Below are 25,613 nucleotides of genomic sequence, written 5' to 3' on the forward strand. Positions count from 1 at the left end.
TTTAATTTTCGTGGCATAGTATTTAATTTTGCAGATTGATTAATTTTGATATTCAATTTTTTCGAATTTTTTAATTTCTCAAATTCAAAAAATTATTAACTGTAAATTTTCAAATTCTCAAAATTTGCAATGACCTAAATTCTCAAATTCCTAAAATTTGCAAATACCTAAATTCTCAAATTCCCAAATTAGCAAATCTCCAATTCTCAAATTCCCAAAATTTGTAAATACCTGAATTCTCAAATTCCCAAATTAGTGATTCTCTGAATTCTCAAATTCCCAAAATTTGCAATTACCTAAATTCTCAAATTCCCAAACTAGCAAATCTCCAATTCTCAAATTCCCAAAATTTGCAAATACCTAAATTCTCAAATTCCCAAACTAGCAAATTTCCAATTCTCAAATTCCCAAACTAGCAAATCTCCAATTCTCAAATTCTCAAATTCCCAAAATTTGCAAATACCTAAATTCTCAAATTCCCAAATTAGTGATTCTCTGAATTCTCAAATTCCCAAAATTTGCAATTACCTAAATTCTCAAATTCCCAAATTAGTAATTCTCTAAATTCTCAAATTCCCAAAATTTGCAAATATCTAACTTCTCAAGTTTCTAAGCTAGCAAATCTCCAATTCTAAAATTCCCAAAATTTGCAAATACCTAAATTTTCAAATTCCCAAACTAGTAAATCAATTCTCAATATCACTCGAACTAAAATTTCCAACTTACCAATTGTAGCCTTTGATTCCCAGCCACATCAAACCTTCAGAAATAATTAAGAAACGATATTGAAATTATCAAATGGACAATGTTACTCTGCAAGATAAGTGAAATTATCCCACGTTCAGCTAGTAATTCATTTACCTCGCAACGAGATCTGGATTGATTTCGAAGTGAAACTAAAGAGAGCCAAGAAAATTAAGCTGTCGCGTTAATGTATTCAGCTAATCCTCATGCAGCGCCATCTTGAAAATTCCATTTAGCGCGTTAAAATACGTTCGCTGATTAAAAAGTTACTTCGATCGCGTTTATCCAGGGGTTATTTAAATACCGGACGAATTTGCATTCGTATGTTATTGAGTTGTAGCCTTTAAGTTTTTCCACCGGGTGTAATGTATTCTACCGTCGGGACAAATTATCGGTTGCCGAAGTTAATAATTCGTGTTAACTGAATATAATAATTTCTCCTTTTATTTACTCGTTCAATTTATATGACAAGTTATTTTCATCTGGTTTAACTTGTTTGAATTTTTTCCCGTAAAACACGGCAAAAAATGAGGACCGTAAAATAAATGGCAAAAACGGAACGCGATTATAAGCTGGGGAGGATCGCGTTTTGCACGCGAACCGTGTGTGTCTTCGTTAATTATAAGTAAATAATTGCGGGCTAAATGAAAAAATTTTATACTTATTTCGTTTACGGAAATGTGTGCGAGTCTTAATATCTACCTTGCGTGGTTTATCGAAACACTTTGGTCACTTAACGAAAGTTTATTTCTGTTGCAACTTTTGCGAAAGTTGATCCTTTCAAAGTAACTAATTATTAAGACACTGGAGATTCGAGATGAGTTTTGTAATAATAGTTTAGTAATTTTGGATTGATCAAAATTATAAAGTTAGTTGATCAGAGGAAGGTTTAATGAGATACATTAAATAGATGAAAAATTAGAGTGATTGTTAAAAATCATCGAAGAATATGTTAAGATTGCTTGTGAGTATATTTTCAATTTCTAGTACGTAAACGTAACTTAGTACCTTGTATTACAATTTAGTTACTATATAATAATATGTGCATTAATATAGTCCACATGTATGTGTGCACATATGTATATGTATATTAGTTTAATACACATATATGTATGTGTGCACATGTGTATACATATGTATTAGTGTAATACACATATGTGTACATATATGTATGTATGTGTAAGTGCATGTACATGTACATATATGTATGTGTATGTATATGTATATGTACACATACATATGTATATTATAATATATGCCTTATACTAATATACACATATGTGTATTATTCATTCACAATATTGTTCATCATCTTATTCCCCATACTATTCATCAAACTAGCACAGTATTTAATTACTACGTAACCCATTCCCATCATTTTCTAAAAGTACACAACTACCCGTAAATCACCAGGAAAAACATAAAAAACAAGCACTCGAAATCACTCTTGCAAATGAAACCTCCACGAAAAAAGAACTCGTTCGTGTGTAATGATAGCAAGATGATTGTATACCTGAAAACAAGTCGAAAGTGCATAAGTTCTTGCGTACAAAACCTTATTTCCCATAAAATTAGAAATCGCGGAGTTAGCACAGGTGTACTAAACAGTATATGTCTACTGGAAGGACTTCCGTTTTTACTCGTGGTAAGACATGGGTAATGTCATTATCTACATCCCGTCGTCGCTATTATCTTACCTACCGTTCATCTGTACTATTAGTTTTTTTTATCTTCTATTTGATCTAAATGGTTTCATAAAGAAGGATAAGATGTGCTCATTTCCTTCGTACATGTATCGTTACATTCTTACGGAAACCGAAAGAAATAAATACTGCGTACAAATCGACGGATATAATATTCTGTGCAGTCACAATTGCTGGATGGAGATAAGGTTATTGTTCACATTTATATAATATGCAGACGGAAACAGATATGGATTAAGTACATCCTTATGGTCCTGTATTCTCATTTAGATTTATATGTTTTTAGATTTCTACATTTCTGTGCGTGTGTACTTCGAAATTATATCTTGCAATTATAATCCCTAGATTTATGGACTTCTGGAGAGTTAGGTTCTTAGGTTACTGGATTTCAAGATTTTTAGGTGCTGTAGTTGTTAGATTAGTAGATTCTCAGATGTCTAGATTTCAATATCCCTATGTCCCTCTAATTCTGGATCCAAATGTTCCTAGGTCCTAATGTCCCTAGCTTCAAATGTCTCTAGATCCTAATATCCCTAAATCCCAATATCCCTAGATCACAATATTCCTATATGCGAATAACCCTAGATCTCAATATCCCTAAATCCCAATATCCCTAGATCTCAATATCCCTAAATCCCAATATCCCTAGATCCCAATATCTCTAGATCCCAATACCTCTAGATCCAAGTCTCCCTAGATCCCCATATCCCTAGATCCCAATATTTCTAAATCCAAATCTCCCTAGATCCCAATATCTCTAGATTTAAATCTTCCTAGATCCCAATATCCCTAGATCTCAATATCTCTAGATCTAAATCTCCTTAGATCTCAATATCCCTGGATCCCGATATCCCTCGATCCAAATCTCCCTAAATTCCAATATCTCTAGATCCAAATCTCCCTAGATCTCAATGTCCCTAGATCACACTATTCCTAGATCCCTATATCCCTAGCCCCCTATATCTCTAAATCCGAATAACCTTAATTTCAGTATCATTATACAAGTACATGTATCTACATATATTCTTATATCCCTATAACCATATAACCCTCCATCCCTATATCTTTATATCCCAATATCCCTAATTCCATAACAAAAACAAATTTCCATAATCATCAACAGAATAATCTCCCCGATGAAGCCTCTCTCGAGCAGGAAGAGAATAAAAAACATTGACGTCGAGCATCGATGCGCGAGGGAACCATGTCAATGTGTGGCGGAGCTATTAGCGGCAAGTAAAAAAAAAATAAGCAAATTACTTAACGCCCGTGCTGACGCGAGAAGATGGCACCGGGCACGAGAGGTCCGAGAATATCAAAGAATCCGGACCAACGGGCACAGGGGGGCAAGGAAAAACGACTGGGAAAAGCTCGTACGCGCATATTACCGTATGCATATTTGCAGACACGTGCACTTTCGCGCCTCGGATCCTCGAGGAACACGATTATTTGCATCGCGACACCTCCTCGCTAAGCCAGCTGCTTTATTTACTTATTTACTTCCCTGTCCTTCGTGTGTACCGTCCCTTCTTATTCCCTTCGTATTCTTTTTATGTTTGTTTCTTTCCTCCTCTTCGTCACATGAACGTGGAGGTTTTTGCGTTTCGTTGAGGACCAGACGTCGAGATTTCAGAATTCCACCGGAACAGGAAAACAGACAGAGAAAAGTTGACGGCCGGACAGAGACGTTCGTGACCGACTCTGGTCGCCGGTTTTTTCGACGTCTTTTCGGCTCGATGGAATTTTTGGGAGGATTGAACGATCGCTCAAATATTTTTATCGTCGGGGTGAGTTCTGATGCACTGATGATATGTTTGACCTTCATATGTTCAACCTTAACCTTATTTATTTTTAACATATGAGGCTCATTACATATGAACCTAATACGTATCAACCTTATTATGTATGAACCTCATTACATATGAACCTCATACATATCAACCTTATTATGTATGAACCTCATTACATATGAAGCTTATGACATATGAACCTTGTTGCATATGAACCTTATTACATTTGAACCTTGTTGCATATGAACATCATTACATATGAACCTTATTACATATGAACATCATTACATATGAACCTCATTACATATGAAGCTTATTACATATAAACCTTGTTGCATATGAACATCATTACATATGAACCTTATTACATGTGAACCTTATTACATATGAACCTCATTACATATGAACCTCATTACATATGAAGCTTATGACATATGAACCTTGTTGCATATGAACCTTATTACATTTGAACCTTGTTGCATATGAACATCATTACATATGAACCTTATTACATATGAACATCATTACATATGAACCTTATTACATATGAACATCATTACATATGAACCTTATTACATATGAACATCATTACATATGAACCTTGTAGCAAACAAACCGTATTATATATGAACCTTGTTGCATATGAACATCATTACATATGAACCTTATTACATATGAACCTCATTAGATAACATCTTCATCTTCCTACCACATCACTTAAAATCAGCATCTATCCAAGTACATATATATCAGTATAAAGTTTCCATATGTTTCTATCCAAAGCTTACGAAAAGTACCAAACCGATACCCAAAAGGCTAATTGAATCGCATCGATTTCATGAATCACGATTATTCCTGGCCAAGTACCGCTGGACGAAAGTAAATATAACGTTAAAACGAACAAAGGAAAGCGATCTTATCCAGGATCGTTAATTACCCGACTAAAAACTGGTTCCTGCTGACGTGTCCATTTAATGCTGTTGCTAATTAATTATGTCGGATCCCTAAGAGAGAACTCTAGCCGTGGATCTGGGCAACGGTTCTATCCGTTGCTTTGTTGCGACTGGTAAAACGAGTTCCGAAAAGGATACGCTTTGAGCTTCGCCATGTTTCCTTTCGATCATCAATAACGCCGTTCCATTAATTACGATCGATTTCAGTGCATAGGTGTGCACTTTGCTCTTTTTGTCAACGTCGTTGTGTACTATTTGAGTCGTCGGATGCTTTTGGGGGAAAGAAATTGGGGTGAAGGTACAAATTTTGTGATTTCGCTATTTACGAGCAGATACAATTACTACTGCAATTTTAAAATATTTTAATTGAGGAGTTTGATGAATTTTTTGAGGTTATTTCTATGGTATTAATTTTTACTACTGCTTATATGTACATCACATAACATTTGAGATTTAATTAAAAATTTATTAAAATTTATTGTAAGCCAAAGGGTTCATAATTTAACTCTAGGAGGTCAATAATTTGATTTAACTTTAAGGGTTAATAATTTGAAGGGTTAAATTTAACGAGTACTTTTTATACGAATTATCGAGTTATTTTTGTGCCAATTTCAGTTAAACTAATAAGCAGAATCCATGAAAGTATACGTGCTTGTATAATTATGAATTAAATTTGCTTTCGACATAAGTGCACGAAGGTTCGCAATATTTTTTCCCCGAGAGAAAGCAACTAGATGGAGAAGAATTAAAATCACGAGAGTGCTTTTCGTTCGGTGGAATGTGATTTTAACCCTCGAGCAAGCCCGCTGTTTTAACCATACCAGCGATGCGTAGGCGTGTAAAATGCACCATCATAAATTGCGCTTAATTTATGGGAGAAAACAAATATATTTCGCTGAAAGAATTCACTCGGTACGAAGTTTATTACTTGCGCCTTAAATTGATTGATTATTATAGCGGTTTAAAATGTTCAAAGATATCAAATGAGCTTATATTTTTTTTTAATACAGGAATTCGTTGGACATAAAAAATCTGCACAGAGGATGAAACTTTCAGAATAATATTTAAAAAATTGTTCCACTTTTATCATAAAATACAAATTTTACGACTAAGTTTTATATGCTTTATAATGAGCAACCGGTTTTATTCTATGCGTGATATAAATTCGTGTCTCCATATAGGATCTTCAATTATATTAAAAACATAACTCATATATTTATTACGTCGTAAAATACAAATTTATAACTGCATTTTATGAAATTTTATGACTGCGCTAATTTTATCTAATTTGTATCTTGTAACTGCATTTATTTTATAAAATTTGCATTTTATTGGGTACGAGATGTATGCACAGGTTTAAAACTTTATGCTTGTATTGATATTATAAAGTTTGCGTTTCATTCGACCAGAAATTATACATTTAATACATTTGAGGCTGGTAACCTCATATGGGGAGCGTAAAATTTTTATTTTCATGTAGATACATTCGTGCTCTAAATTTAAAAAAATTAAATAAAGAGAAGTTAAGTTATTTTAATACTGGAGTTTCTCTAGTTGGTTTTATCCTATAATTAAATTGCTTGTCTCCTTTTTCTACGTCTCAAAATTTAATCAATTCAACTTTTCAAAGTTTAGAGATTTAACAAAGAAAAATTGAAAAGAAATTTGATGATTTAAAAATTTGTCAGCTTAAAGACTTGAAAATTTGTAGATTAGATAAATTGACAAATTATTCATTTGTAAATGAAAAAAATGAAAAATCTAGAAATTAAAATGTTATGTAATAACGTTCGTTAAAACAAAGACAGAAAGCTATAAGAATCACCGAGTCAATATCTCTATAAGCTCTCGTGTCTCGTTCCCATATATTTTTCTAATAAAGATGTAGCGCAGTATTCTCATTAGTATAATGTTCTCCGTGCTACAATTTGCGTAATGTGTCTTAATAAATTCAATTGCTCCCGCTAAGCAGATGTCTCTGAGCGTGTAACAATACATAATGCTACACGGTGTAACAACGCAACGGGATACGGGATCTGATGCGAAGTTCCATATAAAAGTACGCAGTGTAGCCTAAGCATTCGTGTCTAACAACAAGGATCACATTACGGAGCGTGAATCACTTAATATTAATCTAGTACAGCCACGTGGTCCACAACACACAGACTACAACTACATATGACGGTGATACGATGATTGCTATGATCGTGACTTACGCGTGCACTAGGAACCCTAGACCAGACAGAGGAATGTACGTCCGCCATTTTGTACATCAGACGTCCGGCAGACAAACAAATGTGTCTTTTATGACGTTTATTGTTAGCGACGCAAGGATACATCGTTACAATGCTTTTGATATTTCACCGTCGACTCACTGTCCGGACAGTAATGGAACAAGAATTTCTCGTATTATTTCATTCCTGCTTTTTCGAACGGGTAAATCTTCTTTATTATATTTTGTAATATGTTCAATTTTGTAGCGTACAATTTATTTTCATTGTTGAATATAAATTAATTTTCAGAATTTTATTTGTACTTCAAAATGGTTGGTTTCTGGTTTTACGTTTTATTTTACAGAATTTTGACTGTCGGTTACATTCAAAATGGCGTCCATAGCCTTTGTCTGCACTCTTCAATAACTAAATTCAATAATACAGAAAATATTCTAAATATGTTCTCAGCTCCTCATTCTATTTAAACAAATATCCAAGTAAAAATAAAAAGACAAAAATAAATTTGTTCTATGACATTCTATAATTGAAAATGGCGTCCATTAACCTTTGTCTGCACTCTTCAATAACTAAATTCAATAATTCCAAAAGTTCCCCAAATATGTTCTCAGTTTCTCATTCCATTTGAACAAACATCCAAGTAAAAATAAAACGAGAAGAATAAACTTGTCCTATGACATTCTATAAATAAAAATGGCGTCAATAACCTTTGTCTGCACTCTTCAATAACTAAATTCAATAATTCAGAAAATATTCTAAACATGTTCTCAGCTCCTCATTCTATTTAAACAAACATCCAAGTAAAAATAAAAAGAGAAGAATAAACTTGTCCTATGACATTCTATAATTAAAAATGGCGTCCATAAACTTTATCTGCACTCCTCAATTACTCATCTCAATAATTGAAAATAGAAAATTCCTGAAACTTCCCAACATTCTATTTATACGAATATCTAAGTAGAGAGAAAAATAAATCATCAAAAGGAAGAAGAATAAATCCGTGCAGATGTACCACGTGATTTATCTTAAACGCGACGGGCAATGCACGAATTGCGTAACGTTTCATCGGGTCGCGTGTGCGTTCACGACTGACAGAATAAAAAAATGAGCAATACATTACGAGATCCCCCCCCGTGAGAAGTGGGCCATTGACCGAAGTAGGTGTAACGACATATATGATTGCAGTAATCGTGTCTGCGAACGAGTCACCGCACGAAACGGCCGAGAGCGGACGAAGATAGAGCGCGTCTAATTCGACGATTGAACCTGTCTCTCGTTTCTGCCTCGTCACAGTAGCCTTCTACTACTAGCCAGTTCCTTTCAGTGCCACTCGTTATTATGTAACGTGCACGTTCCCTGTCCCTGTGTCGGTACACGTTCGCGAAAATTAATCTTCGTGTGTGCGAACGTCCGTGAATCTGTCTGACGCTCCATCTTCCGCGATCAACGTTCTGACATGGTGGCTCAGGTGCAATGGCTGGGTTTTAAGTTAGGATGCGTGTTCGGGGATTTTGATTTTGGGGAATTTAGTGAACTGATAGTTTGAATGGTTTGAGAGGTTAGGAATTTGGAAATTTAAGTTTTGTGATTTTAGGGTTTATATGGTTAGAAGTTCGGAGATTTGGGAGATTTGGGATTTGGGAGATTTGGGATTCGGGAGATTTGGGATTCGGGAGATTTGGGATTCGGGAGATTTGGGATTTGGGAGATTTGGGATTTGGGAGATTTGGGATTTGGGAGATTTGGGATTTGGAAGATTTGGGATTTGGGAGATTTGGGATTTGGGAGATTTGGGATTTGGGAGATTTGGGATTTGGGAGATTTGGGATTTGGGAGATTTGGGATTTGGGAGATTTGGGATTTGGGAGATTTGGGATTTGGGAGATTTGGGATTTGGGAGATTTGGGATTTGGGAGATTTAGGATTTGGGAGATTTGGGATTTGGGAGATTTGGGATTTGGGAGATTTGGGATTTGGGAGATTTGGGATTTGGGAGATTTGGGATTTGGGAGATTTGGGATTTGGGAGATTTGGGATTTGGGAGATTTGGGATTTGGGAGATTTGGGATTTGGGAGATTTGGGATTTGGAAGATTTGAGATTTGGGAGATTTGGGATTTGGGAGATTTGGAATTTGGGAGATTTGGGACTTGGGAGATTTGGGATTTGGGAGATTTGGGATTTGGGAGATTTGGGAGATTTGAGAGATTTGAGATTTGGGAGATTTGGAATTTGAAAAATTTATATTTTGGGAAATTTGGAATTCGTGAATTTGAGTATTTGCAAACTCTAAAATGTGAAAACTTGAAAACTACATATAACTAACAAAGTTATATATCGTGTCTGATTAAATTACACTTGAACTTTCATCAAAAGTAAATAAATCTGTATAACAAAATCTTTCCCATGAACTTTAATAACATTTTGTAAACACTTCCATTATGTCATTCATTACGTCATTCCACAAATAACTATTAAATCTTAAGTTCGAATAGCAAATTAAGAGTCCCCTCAATAATCAAGCAAAAAAGCACAGAATTTTATCCTCTCACTGTCTCCCGGAAGGAATTTTAGAAGCATCAAATGATGTCATAGTCCGATACAATAAGAAAGTAAAGAAAAAAGAAAAAAACAGTTATACATCCTCTTAAACTCAAAATCCCGTTCTGAGTACAAAAACTGAAGTGCCATCGACGTATCGAATCGTATATTGCTCGCTAAACAGCGCAGTGCTTAGAGTTTCTGATGCCCTGGGCATACAAATCAATTTGTATAAAATTTGTATATATCAATTTGTTTGTATAAAATTTGACTTTTGCTTCATACTAGTGTTTTTTTGTAAAGAAAATTTTTATTTCTTATAAAGTATATATTTCTTATAGACTAGTATCTATTAACAAATGATGTAATTTTAAAAATTGTGTTAATTCATATCGTCATAATTTAAAATTGCAAAACTGAAGTATGAAATAAAAATTGAAGATATTAAATTATTTTAAGAAGTTAAAAATTTGTACTACTTGCGACATCTGTAAACTTGTCAATAATATTTTACAACAAAGAGATTTTAAGAAGACATTGCAATCGTTTGGTCATAAAAAATGAATATAGCAAAGAGTAATATTAAAAGATGAAGAAGATGAAATTAAAAAATATAATTATAGTAAAAAATAAAGAAAAGAACATAAAAATAGGAAATAAAGTAATCAAACTCACATAGTCAATTCAAAAATCTATTGAACTGTCGTTGCAATAATTACAATATCATTAAAAAATATATAATTATTATTACCTAGAAATGAATGACTTAAACATTAAATATCTCCCCAAATAGTATCACACCTTCACAGTGGAAACTGACGTTAGTGGTCAAACACTATAACAGATTATCAAGTACTTCTTTAATCTCTTAGCATATCATCGTCTGAAGAACCCAAAAGATCTTTCGTTTGCATATCCCATAAATAATCAATTCACCTGAATTTGCAGTAACAGTCACACATGACCATTTCAACGTGTTAAGAACAAGAGTACTTACTCTCTCAATTTCATCTCATAATCTGTTAGCATATATCATTGTCAACATTAAGAGACCTCAACACTTCTCTATAAATAATTTAACTAGCACCTGCTAATTAATTTAATTGGTAGCGTCACATATAACTACGATGACGTGTTAAAAACCGTGCAAACACAATTCAAAATTCCTCAAAAAAATGGTTGGTCTCTTCACGTAGAAAATCGATCGAACGATAAAAAAATTCCGTTCGCTAAAGAAAAAAAGGAAACGAGCAGTCTGTAACCGCATGTGGCTGTTTTTATTTATAGAGAACGCGGACTGCACGACGATTCGGTGTCGAGAGGGACAGACGTGTCTGTCGGAGATGAAGTCAGGCCGACCACGTTGCGTAACCTGCACCTATCGTTGTCCCCGGAAGCGGGAGCGGGTCCGGAACCGGACGCACCGTGATCGAGATCCATCGGCGACCATGTTGTGCGCCACGAACAATATCACCTATCCCAGCTGGTGTCACATCGTCAAGGACGCCTGCGTTACCGGCTTCGTCCTCGAGACGCGACACGCCGGCCCCTGCAACGCCTACGACACCTCTCCTTTCTATATCGGTAAGTCCCTGTGTCACGCGATTACGTGCATCGCTAAATCTGCCTCCCTGGGGAGGGCATTGTGGGGGAAGCTTCATCGGTAAATGTGGAAACTTAGGGAAAATATCATTTGGCAATTTGCGATATCGTAGGCAAATCTGAATTCTCTAAGGAAAGTATTGTAAGGAAAGTATCACCAGTAAATCAGTGAATGTGGAGATTTAGGGAAAATATCGTTTGGCAATTTGCGATATCATATCAAATCTGAATTCTCTAGGGAAAGTATTGTAAGGAAAGTATCACCAGTAAATCAGTGAATGTGGAGATTTAGGGAAAATATCGTTTGGCAATTTGCGATATCATATCAAATCTGAATTCTCTAGGGAAAGTATTGTAAGGAAAGTATCACCAGTAAATCAGTGAATGTGGAGATTTAGGGAAAATATCGTTTGGCAATTTGCGATATCATATCAAATCTGAATTCTCTAGGGAAAGTATTGTAAGAAAAGTATCACCAGTAAATCAGTGAATGTGGAGATTTAGGGAAAATATCATTTGGCAATATCATAGGCAAATCTTAATTCTCTAGAGAAAGTATTGTAAGGAAAGTATCACCAGAAAATCTGATATCTTTGAGGAAAGTATCAAGAGCAAATTTGGCTTCCCTAGGGAAAGTATCATAGGAAAGTCCAGATACATTAGGGTATCAGTGGCAAAACTGAAGCCTCTAGGAAAAGGCTTCTAGTCATTGAATTATAAGAACCTTTGAGAACTTGAAGATTTTGAGATTGGTTAAGAATTTAGGTACAGAAATCTGGAGACTTATTCAGGAATCTGGAGAATTTTTGGTTTTGAGAGTTTGGTAATCTAGGGAGATGAAAAATATAGGATTTCAAGAAATAGGAATATTGTCATTTATGAGTATGAAAATCTTGGGGAGTTACAAATAGATGATATATGAATAGACCATCTATTGATCTAAGGATATCTAGGGATATTAGTATTTAGATATGGGATGATCTGAGGATATTAATATTTAAGGATATGCGGATTCAGAGATATGGGGAACTAGAGACATACAAAATCTGATTACATGGGAATCTAATTGCATTAGAGATTTGAAAGGTTATAAATTTGAGAATTTAGGAACTTAGAAAATTAGGAAATTAGGAAATTAGGAACTTAGAAAATTAGGAAATTAGGAAATTAGGAAATTAGGAACTTAGGAACTTAGGAAATTAGAAAATTAAGAAATTAGGAAATTAGGAAATTAGGAAATTAGGAAATTAGGAAATTAGAAAAATAGGAAATTAGGAAATTAGGAAATTAGGAAATTAGGAAATTAGGGAATTTGGAATTTAAAAATTTAGATATTCAGAAATTCAGAAATTCAGAAATTCAGAAATTCAGAAATTCAGAAATTCAGAAATTCAGAAATTCAGAAATTCAGAAATTCAGAAATTCAGAAATTCAAAAATTCAGAAATTCAGAAATTCAGAAATTCAAAAATTCTCAAATATGTAAATTAAAAAATTAAGGCTTCCAAAACTTAATAATCAGAAACCTAAAAAATTCGAAATTTAAAAATTTGCAAGTTAAAATTGACGATTGAAAATTTTGAAATTTACCAAACTCAGACGTAAACAAAGAGAAGAACGTTAAATTTGACAGAAATTCGATAAAAACGAGCATTCGTTCGCTTGTTTGAAACGCACCTTAATAAGTAGTGACGCTCGATGTTTCGTGCGGTCTTGAACGTACTGATATTCAGTGATCATATCAACGTATGATACGAAAGGTAACATACCTCAATTTGCCACATAACCCTTGTTAAACCTCCCTTACATTTTATTCTACATATTCCTTGAAATTCTTGCATTTCCAATAAATAAATTACATGTTTCATTATTAGTAAAATTACCAAAAACATCTCTCGTCTTCCATAAATACAATTTCGTATTTCACTTCTATTATATATGCATTTTAAAATTAACAATATTATACTACATGTATATAAATTTATTCTGAATATAGCTAAGAATTTTCCAATTATTGTCTTATTTCTTGTGGTAGATCAAATATGTTCATTTTAACCACTAGTGTTCTCACGACTATGTATCCTCAACCATGACTACAAAAATTCTAGTTTAAATTTCAAAGTGGGACAGATAGAATGGAACAAGGTTAGATGACAGATTAACAGATTTACATTCTAATACTTCTTTTAATGTCTCCACAGAATTTCAAAAATATAGCTTAAAACAAAATAAAATGTATAACTCATCTAAAGCACATTTTATAGATCACCTTATTCCACACGAAACCATAAAGGTGTCACAAATTGATAAACCTACAAAGAGAAAAAGGGATGTGAATCCATTAAATGTTCAACGATCGAAATTGCAAAGAAATCTCGTTCGTAAGAGCGTCAGTTTAGGTCGTTTTTTCCCGGAGAATTAACAGAAGGCTAGTCGACAATTTCGATTTGATTTCGCGTCCAGCGAAGGGGTTTCCTCGTCTGGTGGACCGCGTTGTGATAAAGTGGAATACGCGTCTGGTCATTTATCTATTTCTCTCGGAGGCGTGGGCCATTCACGAGCCGTCTGCGAACCGGAGAGATCGTCGTAATCCAGCATGGAATTCGCCTTGTTCGAGTCGCCTCCGAGGATATATACGCGCCTACGCGCTCGCTCGCCTTGCCCGTTAAACAAGTCAATCGCGAAAACTGCGACGAGAACTAGCCGTGAAATTCTAGAGTTCTACTTGCACCAGGACTCCTCCTTTATCGCCTTGTTCTTCGAGACTTTTCTGTCCTTCCGACCACGGAATAATTCATGGACCTCCGTTTCCGATTTATCACGCGCACACGGCTACGTAACTAATTTAAACTGCGTACAACCCAGGAATTGGCGCGTGAGCAGGTCGATGCGAAAGAAGCCTACACCTATCCCACGGTGAACATTTGCAGCGTGACACATAAGTAAGAATAATAATGACGATACTGTATCATGCAATTCGCACTCTTGAGACGTTTGCTGTCATTCTTTTCGGCTTAATTGGGTGTGTAATCTTGGGCCAATAGTTCAATTCAAATACGTGAGAATCTAGGTGAGAATTTTTTTGTTTTAACCAATTCGTGTTGTAGTCCTTGTATTCACCGCAATCAATCTCCTCACGCACCCGTTCCTGATCACATGTGGGTTAGATTATGCTGATCACTTGTGGGGTGATGTGGGATATCTGAGTTGCTTATGGCATCACCTCTGCAACTGTCACGATTTTCCTACACAAGGTTAAAGAACCCTGTGACTTTAATATCGTGACGCACTTTTAACGCACATTGCAGTTCAAATACGAAACTAAATTATATCTGCATCGAGATTGTATTCGTAGCTTAACCCCTCATTGTCTTGTTTCTAATACGAACAAATCCATGACGTTAATTGGACTTTAATCTGATACTGAACAGGACAACACAACAAAATTCATATTTGTATATAATTTGACACAATTTTATATTATAAGATATAATTGAATCTAATCTGAGAGAACTTGACATAACTTGATCTAACCCGAAAAAACTTCATCTATTCAAACCTAACATCATATGATCAAACCTGAATTAAAATGATCTAACTTGTTCAAATTAGACTTAATAGATCCCAACCACATCCAATTCGATCTAACCTGACATAATTTTACCTAATTCAATCTAACTTAATCTAATTTTGTCTCACTTGACCTAACCTTATGTACATTCCATAAATCTTACCTAACTTGACTCAATTTTGTCTCACTAGACCTAACCTTATCTAATTTCCCAAAATTTGACTAACCTGACTCAATTTTGCCTCATCTGACCTAACCTTATCTTTTTTCCCTAAATTTGGCCTAACCTGACTCAGTTTTGCCTCATCTGACCTAACCTTATCTAATTTCCTTAAATTTGACCTAACCTGACTCAATTGTTCCTCATCTGACCTAACCTTATTTAATTTCCTTTAGTCTTACCTAACTTGACTTGATCTAGCCTCACCTGACCTAACCTTGATTTAACTTTGATCTAATCTTCACTTAACCTTATTTCGATTGTAACGTTAACCTAACTGCAATCTAACTATAACTAGGTAGCCTAGCTTGTCCTAACCTTAACCTAATTTTAACGAAATTTCACCCCCTGAAAATTTTTACCTAACTCGAATCTATCTTTAACTTTGCCCTGTAATTTTAATTTTAACCTAACCCGATGTTATCATTCTATCTTAATTCTAACCTAACCTTAAACTTACCCTAATCGGACGCAGACATAACTTGCTGTGTCTTAAACTTTGACAAGATAAGTTTGATGTTAAATACTGTAAAATCAACAATAAAATTTATATCTGTCAATTAAAATAGATAGGAAACATTTCTCAAGCACCGAAAGAGTAAACTTAAATCGAAATCCGAGCAAAATTTTACTAAATTGCAAAACTGTAAAGTCTATTTCATCATATACATGAAATAAATGAAACTCATTTCTTGATATCACAAAAATAAATAAAAATCGTTTCCACAAAAAAAACTAAAGCAGGTATAATAAAATTAACTCCGGGGTAATAAAATTATTATTAGAATAAAATTACTGGAGATTGCGCTATATCGCAATAAAATTATCATAATTTCAAGAAATCATGTATACTAATGAACACATTCTGAAAGAAAATTCTTGCACGTTCTAGGAATGAAGCAACATATCAGAAAAACCCGTAAAAATTATGATATATGGAAGATGAATAATTGAATAACCGGTACGAAAATGATCGGTATTAGTATCGGAATACATTACCGTGTACGTTTACAATGTACCAAACAGAGGCAAATTGATAAACGTAGGCTTCGATCTGCATATCAGGATTTTTCTCGGTGTCCATTATCCCAAACGATATCCCCGAGGTGAAATGTGTCTACGTAGACGTAGAAACCTGTTGCACGTCACTTGCTAGCAGGGGACTTTACGCACCAGGTTATTGCATCCTGCATTACCAATTTTATCTCGAGTACAATCTATAATTTTTCAAGATCCGATTGAATTTATTGAGCATGCTCTACTTGTCACGCGTATCGACAATATCAAGGGAGTTGCATTATAACCGCCACCGTATAAATATCCCCCTCCTAAATATCACTCGTTTATTCTGCCAGCATTGTCGATATTTATTTATAGTTTCCTGCGTGTAAATACTTCATTCATTCGACTATACAATATCCAGAAAAAATACACGATATTCATCGAACGTCGTTGAGAAATTGACACAACGTTCGCGATCATTGAATCGATACAGTCATTCAATCATAGTTATGGCGATTTTTTCCTTGTATTCATAGTGCGATCGTATTTTATGTCGTTTATGCTTTCAACAACTGTCCTCGAGGACTAAATGGGCTCCAGTATGTTCCTTTCTCTATTACAATGATTCTTTGAAGTGTATCGTAATTTCATTAGGAGGCGTTACAATAAAGGATTATTGTTTCTTAAGTTGTCAGATATCTACGCCGGTTGAATAATTTGTATTGTCTTTGAATGGCGGTCGTTTATTTCAATTGACGTTACTGCCATTGTAATTTGTTTAACCTGTCGAAAGTTCGATCGGGAGATATGATATGTGGTCAATGGGGAGAAATACTTCTATAAGTGTTTCTAGGAATAATATTTTTCTGGAGACAATAGCGGTGTGAGGCAATGAAGACTAATTGTCACACCATTTTTAATTATTATGATATTAAATGTAGGAACTTTATAAGGTTCCAATTCTGAAATTTTTTAACTTAAAAATTTTTAAATTGGAATTTTTAATTTTTAAATGTGGACATGTGGAGAAATTCTTGAAAAGATAATCTAGAAACTAGAAAATCAGTGAACAATCCTGAACTTTCAAGCTCAACATTGCTATCTTAAAACCTCATCTCGTTCCACATTTAGGTCTACTTGATACACATTTGATAGCAATCACAATAGTAGATTATTATATATAAGCAACCCTCATTAGAGTTCACAGACATTTGATATCTTGAGTCCATATTCCCATTTCGATTCCAAGGTACTAGTAATCAACCACTTATTATGTGCCATAAAAGGAAATAGCAAACGAGGTTGCAAAATCATGCAACCCGATCGCTGTTCACAAATTGGTTCGTAATCATTGAAAAGAAATATATGCAACATGATTCAGCTCACAATTTGTTGCAATCATCTGTGCGGAATACGTGGAACGCTCACAATTTATTACACCCATCTATCGGAACAGAATTGCATACATGCTTTCGTTGAGCACATTTTATGAGCACAATTTCTTGCAATGATAGAAACAATTATTTTTCTTCATGACGGTCGCCATTTTGAACCTGATGCTACTAATATCAATCTCTGTAAAGGAAATGGGCGAATACACTTTCTCAGAAAACCTTTACTACTTCAAGAAGAAATGATTGCAATTGATAATTGCATAATTGCACTTTATACGTAAATTTCGTATTTTTCATCAGATGTTGAACATTGTAAATTGAACTTTCATGTGACGTGAATCAAATCCCTAAGGTATAATTTATGGAACTTGTTAGAAACTCTTCTATCCTTTCGAGAGTCCAAAGGTTCTTCATGTCACTTGTTCAAAACCGTCTGACAGTCATTAAACTGTACTTCAAATACAAAGGTCAGAATTTGAGTTTCTTATATCTGATATGAAAACTCGTTCAATCCTTATTATTAACCTCTTACACTCATTCAGATATAGAATAATCACCCCACAGAGTTGTTATTTTAACATCTCCTGTGAATTGAAAACAATTAATACCCTTGCCACAGCTGCTTGTGTAACAGTGTCATAAAACGTCCCTTTAAAGCTAATTTCAGTTTAGGAAAAAGGAAGTAATCACATGGAGATAAGTCAGAATTTGGAGGACGTTGGAACAGATTTGTTTTTTCGCCAAAAATTCACGAACAGCGACGGTTCACATGGTGCGTTATCACGCAACAGAAACCAACCGAACGATCCACTTCCACAAATGTTCCAGATAATATTCGCCATTAACATTTTGTCCTTGTGTAACGAATTCCCGAAGTATAATTCCTTTAGAATCGTAAAAGCAAATTAACATTGTCTTCTCTCAAGACTTCTGGAATCGCAATTTTTTGATTTTGGTGAGCCTGGATTTCTACGTAGCACTTTGGCGCTTTGTTCGAGGTTCATACTTGAAGCACCAAGTCTCATCACTAGTTACGATTGATTCCAGGAATGTACAGTTTCGTCTGGTTGTTTTGATAAGATCCTCGCAATATTCAATGCAAGGAATTTGTTGCGCTTGCCCGTGATATTGTGACACGGTGACGAAAGGTTCTGTCGCATGCAACGCTATAAGTTTACAATTCGTTGCTCGATTCCAATAATGATGGTTGTATTTTGTAGGGGAGACTGTTTTTAGATAACATATTTCAATAGGTGGCGCTAGTTTTCCTTAAATTTAAAAAGTTCCGTTACTTTTCCGACATGTGTATGTCGATACGAAAGTTAACTAAGGCGTCTCTGCTTAAGTGAGGTTTGCTTTTGTTGCAGAGGAGGACAACACCTCGAGCAACTACGGCGTCGACCTGGCGGACGAGGACGCGAGATTCGAGGACGTCGAAACGGAGTCGTTGTCGTACAATGGGCAAACGCATCGTTCGTTGGCGTTGTCGTAGCGCGAGATCGATCGATCGATCGATCCTACGATCAACACGGCTCGTAGATCTTTCCACGGTGCTTGCTCGGGGGAGCCACGCGAAACGATAGAATGTCACGGACGAGTCCTGATCGCGGATCCACGGACGAAGATGGATCAATCCAGGGCCACCGTTCGGCCGATTATTCTTTAGGGGAAATCACGGGACGGGAAATCACGTGGATTCCTGATCGCGTTGTACTCGAAGAACAACGCGGAAACTTACGTACGTTGAATCGTGGAAACAAGATTTGCACGCGGCAGAAGTCGTGCCCGGGTTAAGTTAGATTAAGGGCAGATCAGTATTCTTCCCTCCGTTTTCGGAGGAACCGACATTTTGTTCGACGCTGCGCTCGAAGGGAAGCTGACGGATTCGATTGGAGAATTAACACTTTCGCGATCGCATTTACGCGTGACGGGTCTTTTTAGCGTCGGGAGCCATTCACGAACCTTCCTACTCTATTTCTTTTCCTATAGGGTGATCCAATCAAATTTAACTTTATATTGTTTTTAAAGATATAATAAAATTTATTAGCAAAGTTCTAATACAGAAGGTGGTATAATATGGTAGGAAATTTTTTTAGTGGTAAAGTAGTTTAGAAGACCTCAAGCTCTTCATCAAATCATTATTAATCAGTACAGCATGTAGCACTATTTTATATAAAACGCATTATTATTATGCAACTTGCATTATTATGCATTTATGTATGTCAAAAAGTTATTTGTTTTGATACTAAAAACTTTACCAAATAAAGTTAAATTATTAATTCCTTGCACTACAATATTATGTCACACTCGTGACACTAACTACATATGTGCTAAGACTCGTACTTTCATCGCAATTGAATTTTAAGTACAATTTTAATTACAACCTTCATAATCGAGGATCCTGAAGATTAAATGTGTCTAGCTTTTCAATGTTCTTTATCTATGTTCACATTGCAGCGATTAGTTAACTGTGAATGACGCAACTGCCTAGAAAATTGTAGGTTAAGGGGTTAAATAAGGTTAAAGATGTGTTTAACTCTAATATTGTGGAGTTATATATTTCTTGTGTCTTATATGTTTATCAGCTGATGAAGCTAATAAAAATATCGTCGCAAGGTTACATTATAAATTTATTACTAGATACATTATGTTACTTCTTTTCTGGTTAATATATCCATCACTGGCATTCATTCAGTTCTGTGTATCATGACTGAGTCACTTCAGAATTTATTGTTAAATTATTTCATAATTTATCAGAGCATATAATGCAATAATTTTTTATTGTATATCTCTGGTGGTTCTTGAACATCCCTATATGAAGAAGTCACGGAATATTTGATTAACCCTATGCAATGTAATTGTTAATCTAATTGCTGAGAAATGTAAAAGTAAAGAAACATAAAGATATAGAACTCTAAAAAATTAAAGTCAAAATAATTTTTGGATATGCATAATACACTTTTTTATGACAAATACACATCTGCACATCGTATATGAAATTTCGTTTAAAAAATGGAGGTGAACTTCAAGCTTCCGAAACTACTTTACCCGCAAATAAATTTTTACTACTATATTATGGTCCCTTCTAAACTTTAGCTAATAAAGTTTTCTTATATCCACAAAAACAATGGAGAGCGTTAACTTTTCTTGGACCACCCTGTATACGAAGTGTTTCGGTAACATTGTTGAAGAACAATGTCTCCGTTATTATTAACGATACAGAGAAATGATTAAAGAATTAATGGCAATTATTTACTTTAAGACAGAAACTCTTATTGAAGAGTATACCAGTGAAGAGTACGTCAATGGAGATCAGCAAGAGTTAATTCAATGTTAGAACGTTTATCTACTAGTTCCTTGACGTTTAAATTAATAGTAAATATCTACAAAATGAAACTATTAATTTGTATAAATTAATAACGTTGAGTAATTTAATGTGGTAAGTAATTATATTTAATTCTTGATTTTTAATTTGGACTGAAAGTAATATGTGAAGTTTTTAATGTTTTTTATTTAATGGTTATTCGCATCGATCAAATTTTATAATTTTACAAAAATTTTCAACTATAATACATAGAATTATATTTCAATATATCGTCAGTAAAATAAATTGTACGCTAAGATAAATCAGCATTTTCTAGTGTCATTAACAATAACGAAGATATCATTCCGTAACGAAGTTGCTGAGACATTTTGTGTATTCGAAAAAAATGTAAGATCCTTAAGACTTTCATGGTTTGCATTGTCACCGTTAGTGTTGTTTGAGGATTTTGTGGTTGAGCAAAGTAATTGGGTCTCATGTTCAAGTATTGCAGTTGACCTAATCATAGGTGTAAAAATGATTTGATTGCTAATACGTGAGTATTACACGGGTACCTAAATATACCCGAGTTCCTAAGAATCTGTACCTAAGTATCTAATTGTGTGATTATTCAAGTACACAAATTAATACTCAAAAATGTTAATTTCCGTGAAAAAAACTCATTTACTTCGGTACTTGGGTATTTAGGTACGAAGATACTTAGGTACTTAAGTATTTAAGTTTTTGGAGATCCAGAAAAGGAGGTATGTAATAATAAAGTTGATTGAGTAACTGAGAACCTAAATACATATCTAAGCGCCTGAGTACCTCAGCTCCTAAATATCTAAGTACCTAAGTACCTCAGCTCCTAAATATCTAAGTAAGTACTCAAGTGTCTAAAGATTAATACTCAAAGAACGTAGCGTTTAAATAAATACTAGTACTTAGCTATTTAGATACGTAGCAATCTACGAAGACATTTGATACTTAAGAGATGCTTGAAAACATTCAGAAACTTAGTATTCAAGAACACAGACGTGTGGAAATCTGTCAAAGTACCTACATACTTAACCACCCAAGTACTTGAGGACCTAAGTACTCGCACAAGAAATACAACTATCACTATACAAATGCCAATAGGCCAAACAAGATCCGAGGTCCTTAAATACTTAAGAACTACAGTATTTCTAGGCACTTGAATACCTAAGTAATTAAGTTTCCAATTACGCACGAATCTAAGTACCTAAGTGTCTAAATAATTAAAGTCCTAAGTACCTAAACTAATACTCAGTAGAATTAGATACTCAGATCAGTATTAATATTTGGGTATTTAGATACTTAGGTATTTAGGTATGCAGTTGCGTTGGTATTTCGGAAGCTTAAGTACTTTGGTGCTTTAGTATTTGGGTACTTAGATACTTAGGTACTAAGCATTCAGGTACTTGTGTACTTCATTACTGTTGTACTTCGGTACTTACATATTTAGGTACTTAGGTACTCAAGTATTTAGGTATTTAAATACTTTGGGAGGAGTTTAGGTACTCAGGTACATTCGTATTTTGGGTATTTGGGTATTTAGGAATTTAGGTGCTTAGGTGTTTAAGTGTTTGGGTACTAAGATATTTAAATACTTAGGTATTTAGGTAGTTAAGTACTTGGGTATCTAGGCACTTAGGTATTTACCCACTTAGGGACTTAAGGACTTAGATACTGTAGTACTTAGGTACTTAGGTGTCCTGGTCCTCCAATACTCTGGTACTGTCGTACTTAGGTACTTAGGTGTTTAGCCACTTAGGTACTTAAGGACTTAGGTACTCTAATACTTAAGTACTCTGGTACTTAGGTACTTAGGTACTTAGGTACTGAGATACTTAGACACTTTAATATTTAGGTACTTAGATATGAAAGTGTTCATGTACCTACGTATTTAAGTATTTAGGTATCCAAATCTTTAGGTATATCTGGTATATAAATATAGGTATATAAATTCTTATATATGTACCTACAAGTACTCAGGTATTTCGTGACCTAAGTACTAAAGGACTGACACATATCTCAGTTATTAAGTTTATACTGGGTCCTTCAAAATTTACGTATTATGAATTTGAAAACCAAGTGACTCAGATACCCATATACTTAAGTACCCAGAATTTTAGAGCTCACATAAACCGAAATACTTAAGTATTCACAAATCAACGCTAGATTTTGTACAAGACTGCAATGCTTACAACAGAGTAATTTCATGTTGATTTAACCGAAAAGTTTTGAACAGCGCTAACGGTGATATTTGAAGTCCGTTCAGAATCTGCTTGAAAAGAAGCAGCGGATCGCAAGAGATTGTTCGCGTCGCACGAACACGTTCGGTATTTTCGTCGATGTTAATTTCGAGTAACTGTACAGTCGATGATTTGCAATATTAAACGGCGAATGTAAACAAACAGCAGAGAACAGGATTTATCGTTCTCGCGTAGGCGTTTGATAAATTCACTAGTAGAATCTCGCGACTGAGAACGCATGGAATACGTTTAAGTGAATCTGTAAATTACTGTAAGTATTCGTATCGCTTCCTTTCTTCAGCCTTTTTTTTAGCGTTACCCTCGCTCGTAATCGGTCTTAGTAGATAACGTACCGCAGTGTTCTTTTTGTATTAATTTATTATAATGTTAATTAATTTATTGTTCAATGCAGTATGAATAAACGAAGTCTGATTGCAGAACCGTGTACAATAAGTTAACACCAGCTTTTATATTCTTATTTCTAGATACCTTAAGATGTACATATTATAAACATGTATCGTAGATATACGTTCATTCAGTTTTTATCATTCATACGGTCATTTCCCTTTCCATTTTTTTCTATTAACGATATGAAACGCACACTGCAGAGAATGTTACAAACCGTTAACATGATCACTGATCAAGGCTTATTATTATATCTTGATCGATGTGTCGTGACTATGGGTGCAGAGAATATCTGTCAAGGGTACAATTTCTGGTACACGGATTGTGAGATCAAACTTTAATTGTGGACCAGAGGTAATCATTATGGTTCCAAAATTATAGTTTGCTAGTTTTGGAGAATTCATGCTTTAAGGTTTTTTGACGGAATGTGATTATAAATTGGAAACCTGTGAACTTTGCTATTTGGAAATTTAGAGGTTCATTTGAAAATTTGACAATTTTAGAATTTGCAAATTTGAAGATGAAAATTTAATGACTTTAGAATTTGAAAATTTGGAGATCAATATTTAAAAGATTAGACAATTTTAGAATTCATAAATTTGTATACATAAACATTGGGAAATTCAACTCTAGAATTTGGTAATTTGAAGATATGAATATTTAAAAATTTTTAAATATTTACATTCGTAAATTCATAATTTCAGAAATGTGGTAATTAGATCAGTTCACATAGAAGTTTGTAAATTGCAGAATTAGATATAATTTTACAAAATGGTTCCCTAGAGTCCCATAAGACAAATGATCATCCCGAATAATGCACTTGTCAGATAAATCCACTTACAAGTCACGAACGTGTTAATATTCAGAGAATATCTAATACTCTAATCTACTTCTCTACTCACAGCACCGATCCATTTGTACAAAATATAGTAGCACCATAACCTCCAATATATCTAATTTCGCTAGCGTACACATGCTGGACAAAATCGGATCTTCATTTCCCCATATCCGACGTAATCGATACTAACATACGAATAATCGATCATAACTATTTGCAGATTGGCTCCCGGCGATCATCTAGCATTCGTTCTATCATCACGTTAAGTCTAAACTCATCGATCACGAAAGCGTTAATAAACGTCCGACTAATGACTCACAATTTTTTCGAAGGGGTTTTGGAAATTAATTAATTAACCCGTGACACAGCAATTTATAATATACGTCATCGTTCGAAGACGTTCGATTTTGAGACCGAAAGAGCACAGCACACGAAACTAACTTGATGCTTAACTCAAGCGACTCGCTGAACTAATCACAGTTTCATCACACAAATAGCAGGGCGTACGAGCTCGAACCGGTTTCATAATTTTAAATTGCACAACTGTCCATCATTCGATTGTCAAAACTAATGTATTCTACTCTATGAAGCGTTCTCTTCGAAAGAATGATGCTTTTGTCAACGAAGGCCGCCATTTTGATTGGAAAGGACTCCGACTGGACGAGTAGGTGAAATTCGTTCTTATATTTACGTACTCTTACAATTATTAGTGACACTTACAATTATTTTAGTAACAAAAATAGTTTCTTTTTATATGTACAAAATCGTTCAAATCACTTGTTTCTTATTATATACTTTTGATAAAATGAGTACTTGAGTTCCATTAATCAATCACATTTACCAATCATTCTTTTTACCGTTGCTTTTACTTTTATTTTTTAATCATTCTTTAATACAGATGAAGTTAAATTATGAGAATAAACAGTTGGTTTATAATTAACTATATAAATATAGTTGTAATGAACTATATATATAGTTCACTGAGTAATATACATATAAATTCACTGAAGACACTTTATCGACAATGTTTTATTAACTATGCAC

At 34.4% G+C, this 25,613-nt stretch overlaps 1 protein-coding gene across 1 annotated transcript in view; it reads left to right on the plus strand.

Annotated features, from left to right (window-relative positions):
• LOC105662995 (follistatin-A) overlaps positions 1-23,766 on the plus strand; it is an 89,374-nt gene extending 65,608 nt beyond the window's left edge. Inside the window, exons 6-7 of the mRNA XM_012289590.2 lie at positions 11,249-11,545; positions 19,117-23,766. Coding sequence (XP_012144980.1) covers positions 11,249-11,545; positions 19,117-19,241 — 422 coding nt within the window. The 3' untranslated portion in view covers positions 19,242-23,766. The remainder of the gene's footprint in view (positions 1-11,248; positions 11,546-19,116) is intronic.
• Positions 23,767-25,613: the final 1,847 nt, after the last annotated feature.

This window comes from Megachile rotundata, chromosome 10, assembly GCF_050947335.1.
Source record: "Megachile rotundata isolate GNS110a chromosome 10, iyMegRotu1, whole genome shotgun sequence".
Taxonomy (NCBI): domain Eukaryota; kingdom Metazoa; phylum Arthropoda; class Insecta; order Hymenoptera; family Megachilidae; genus Megachile; species Megachile rotundata.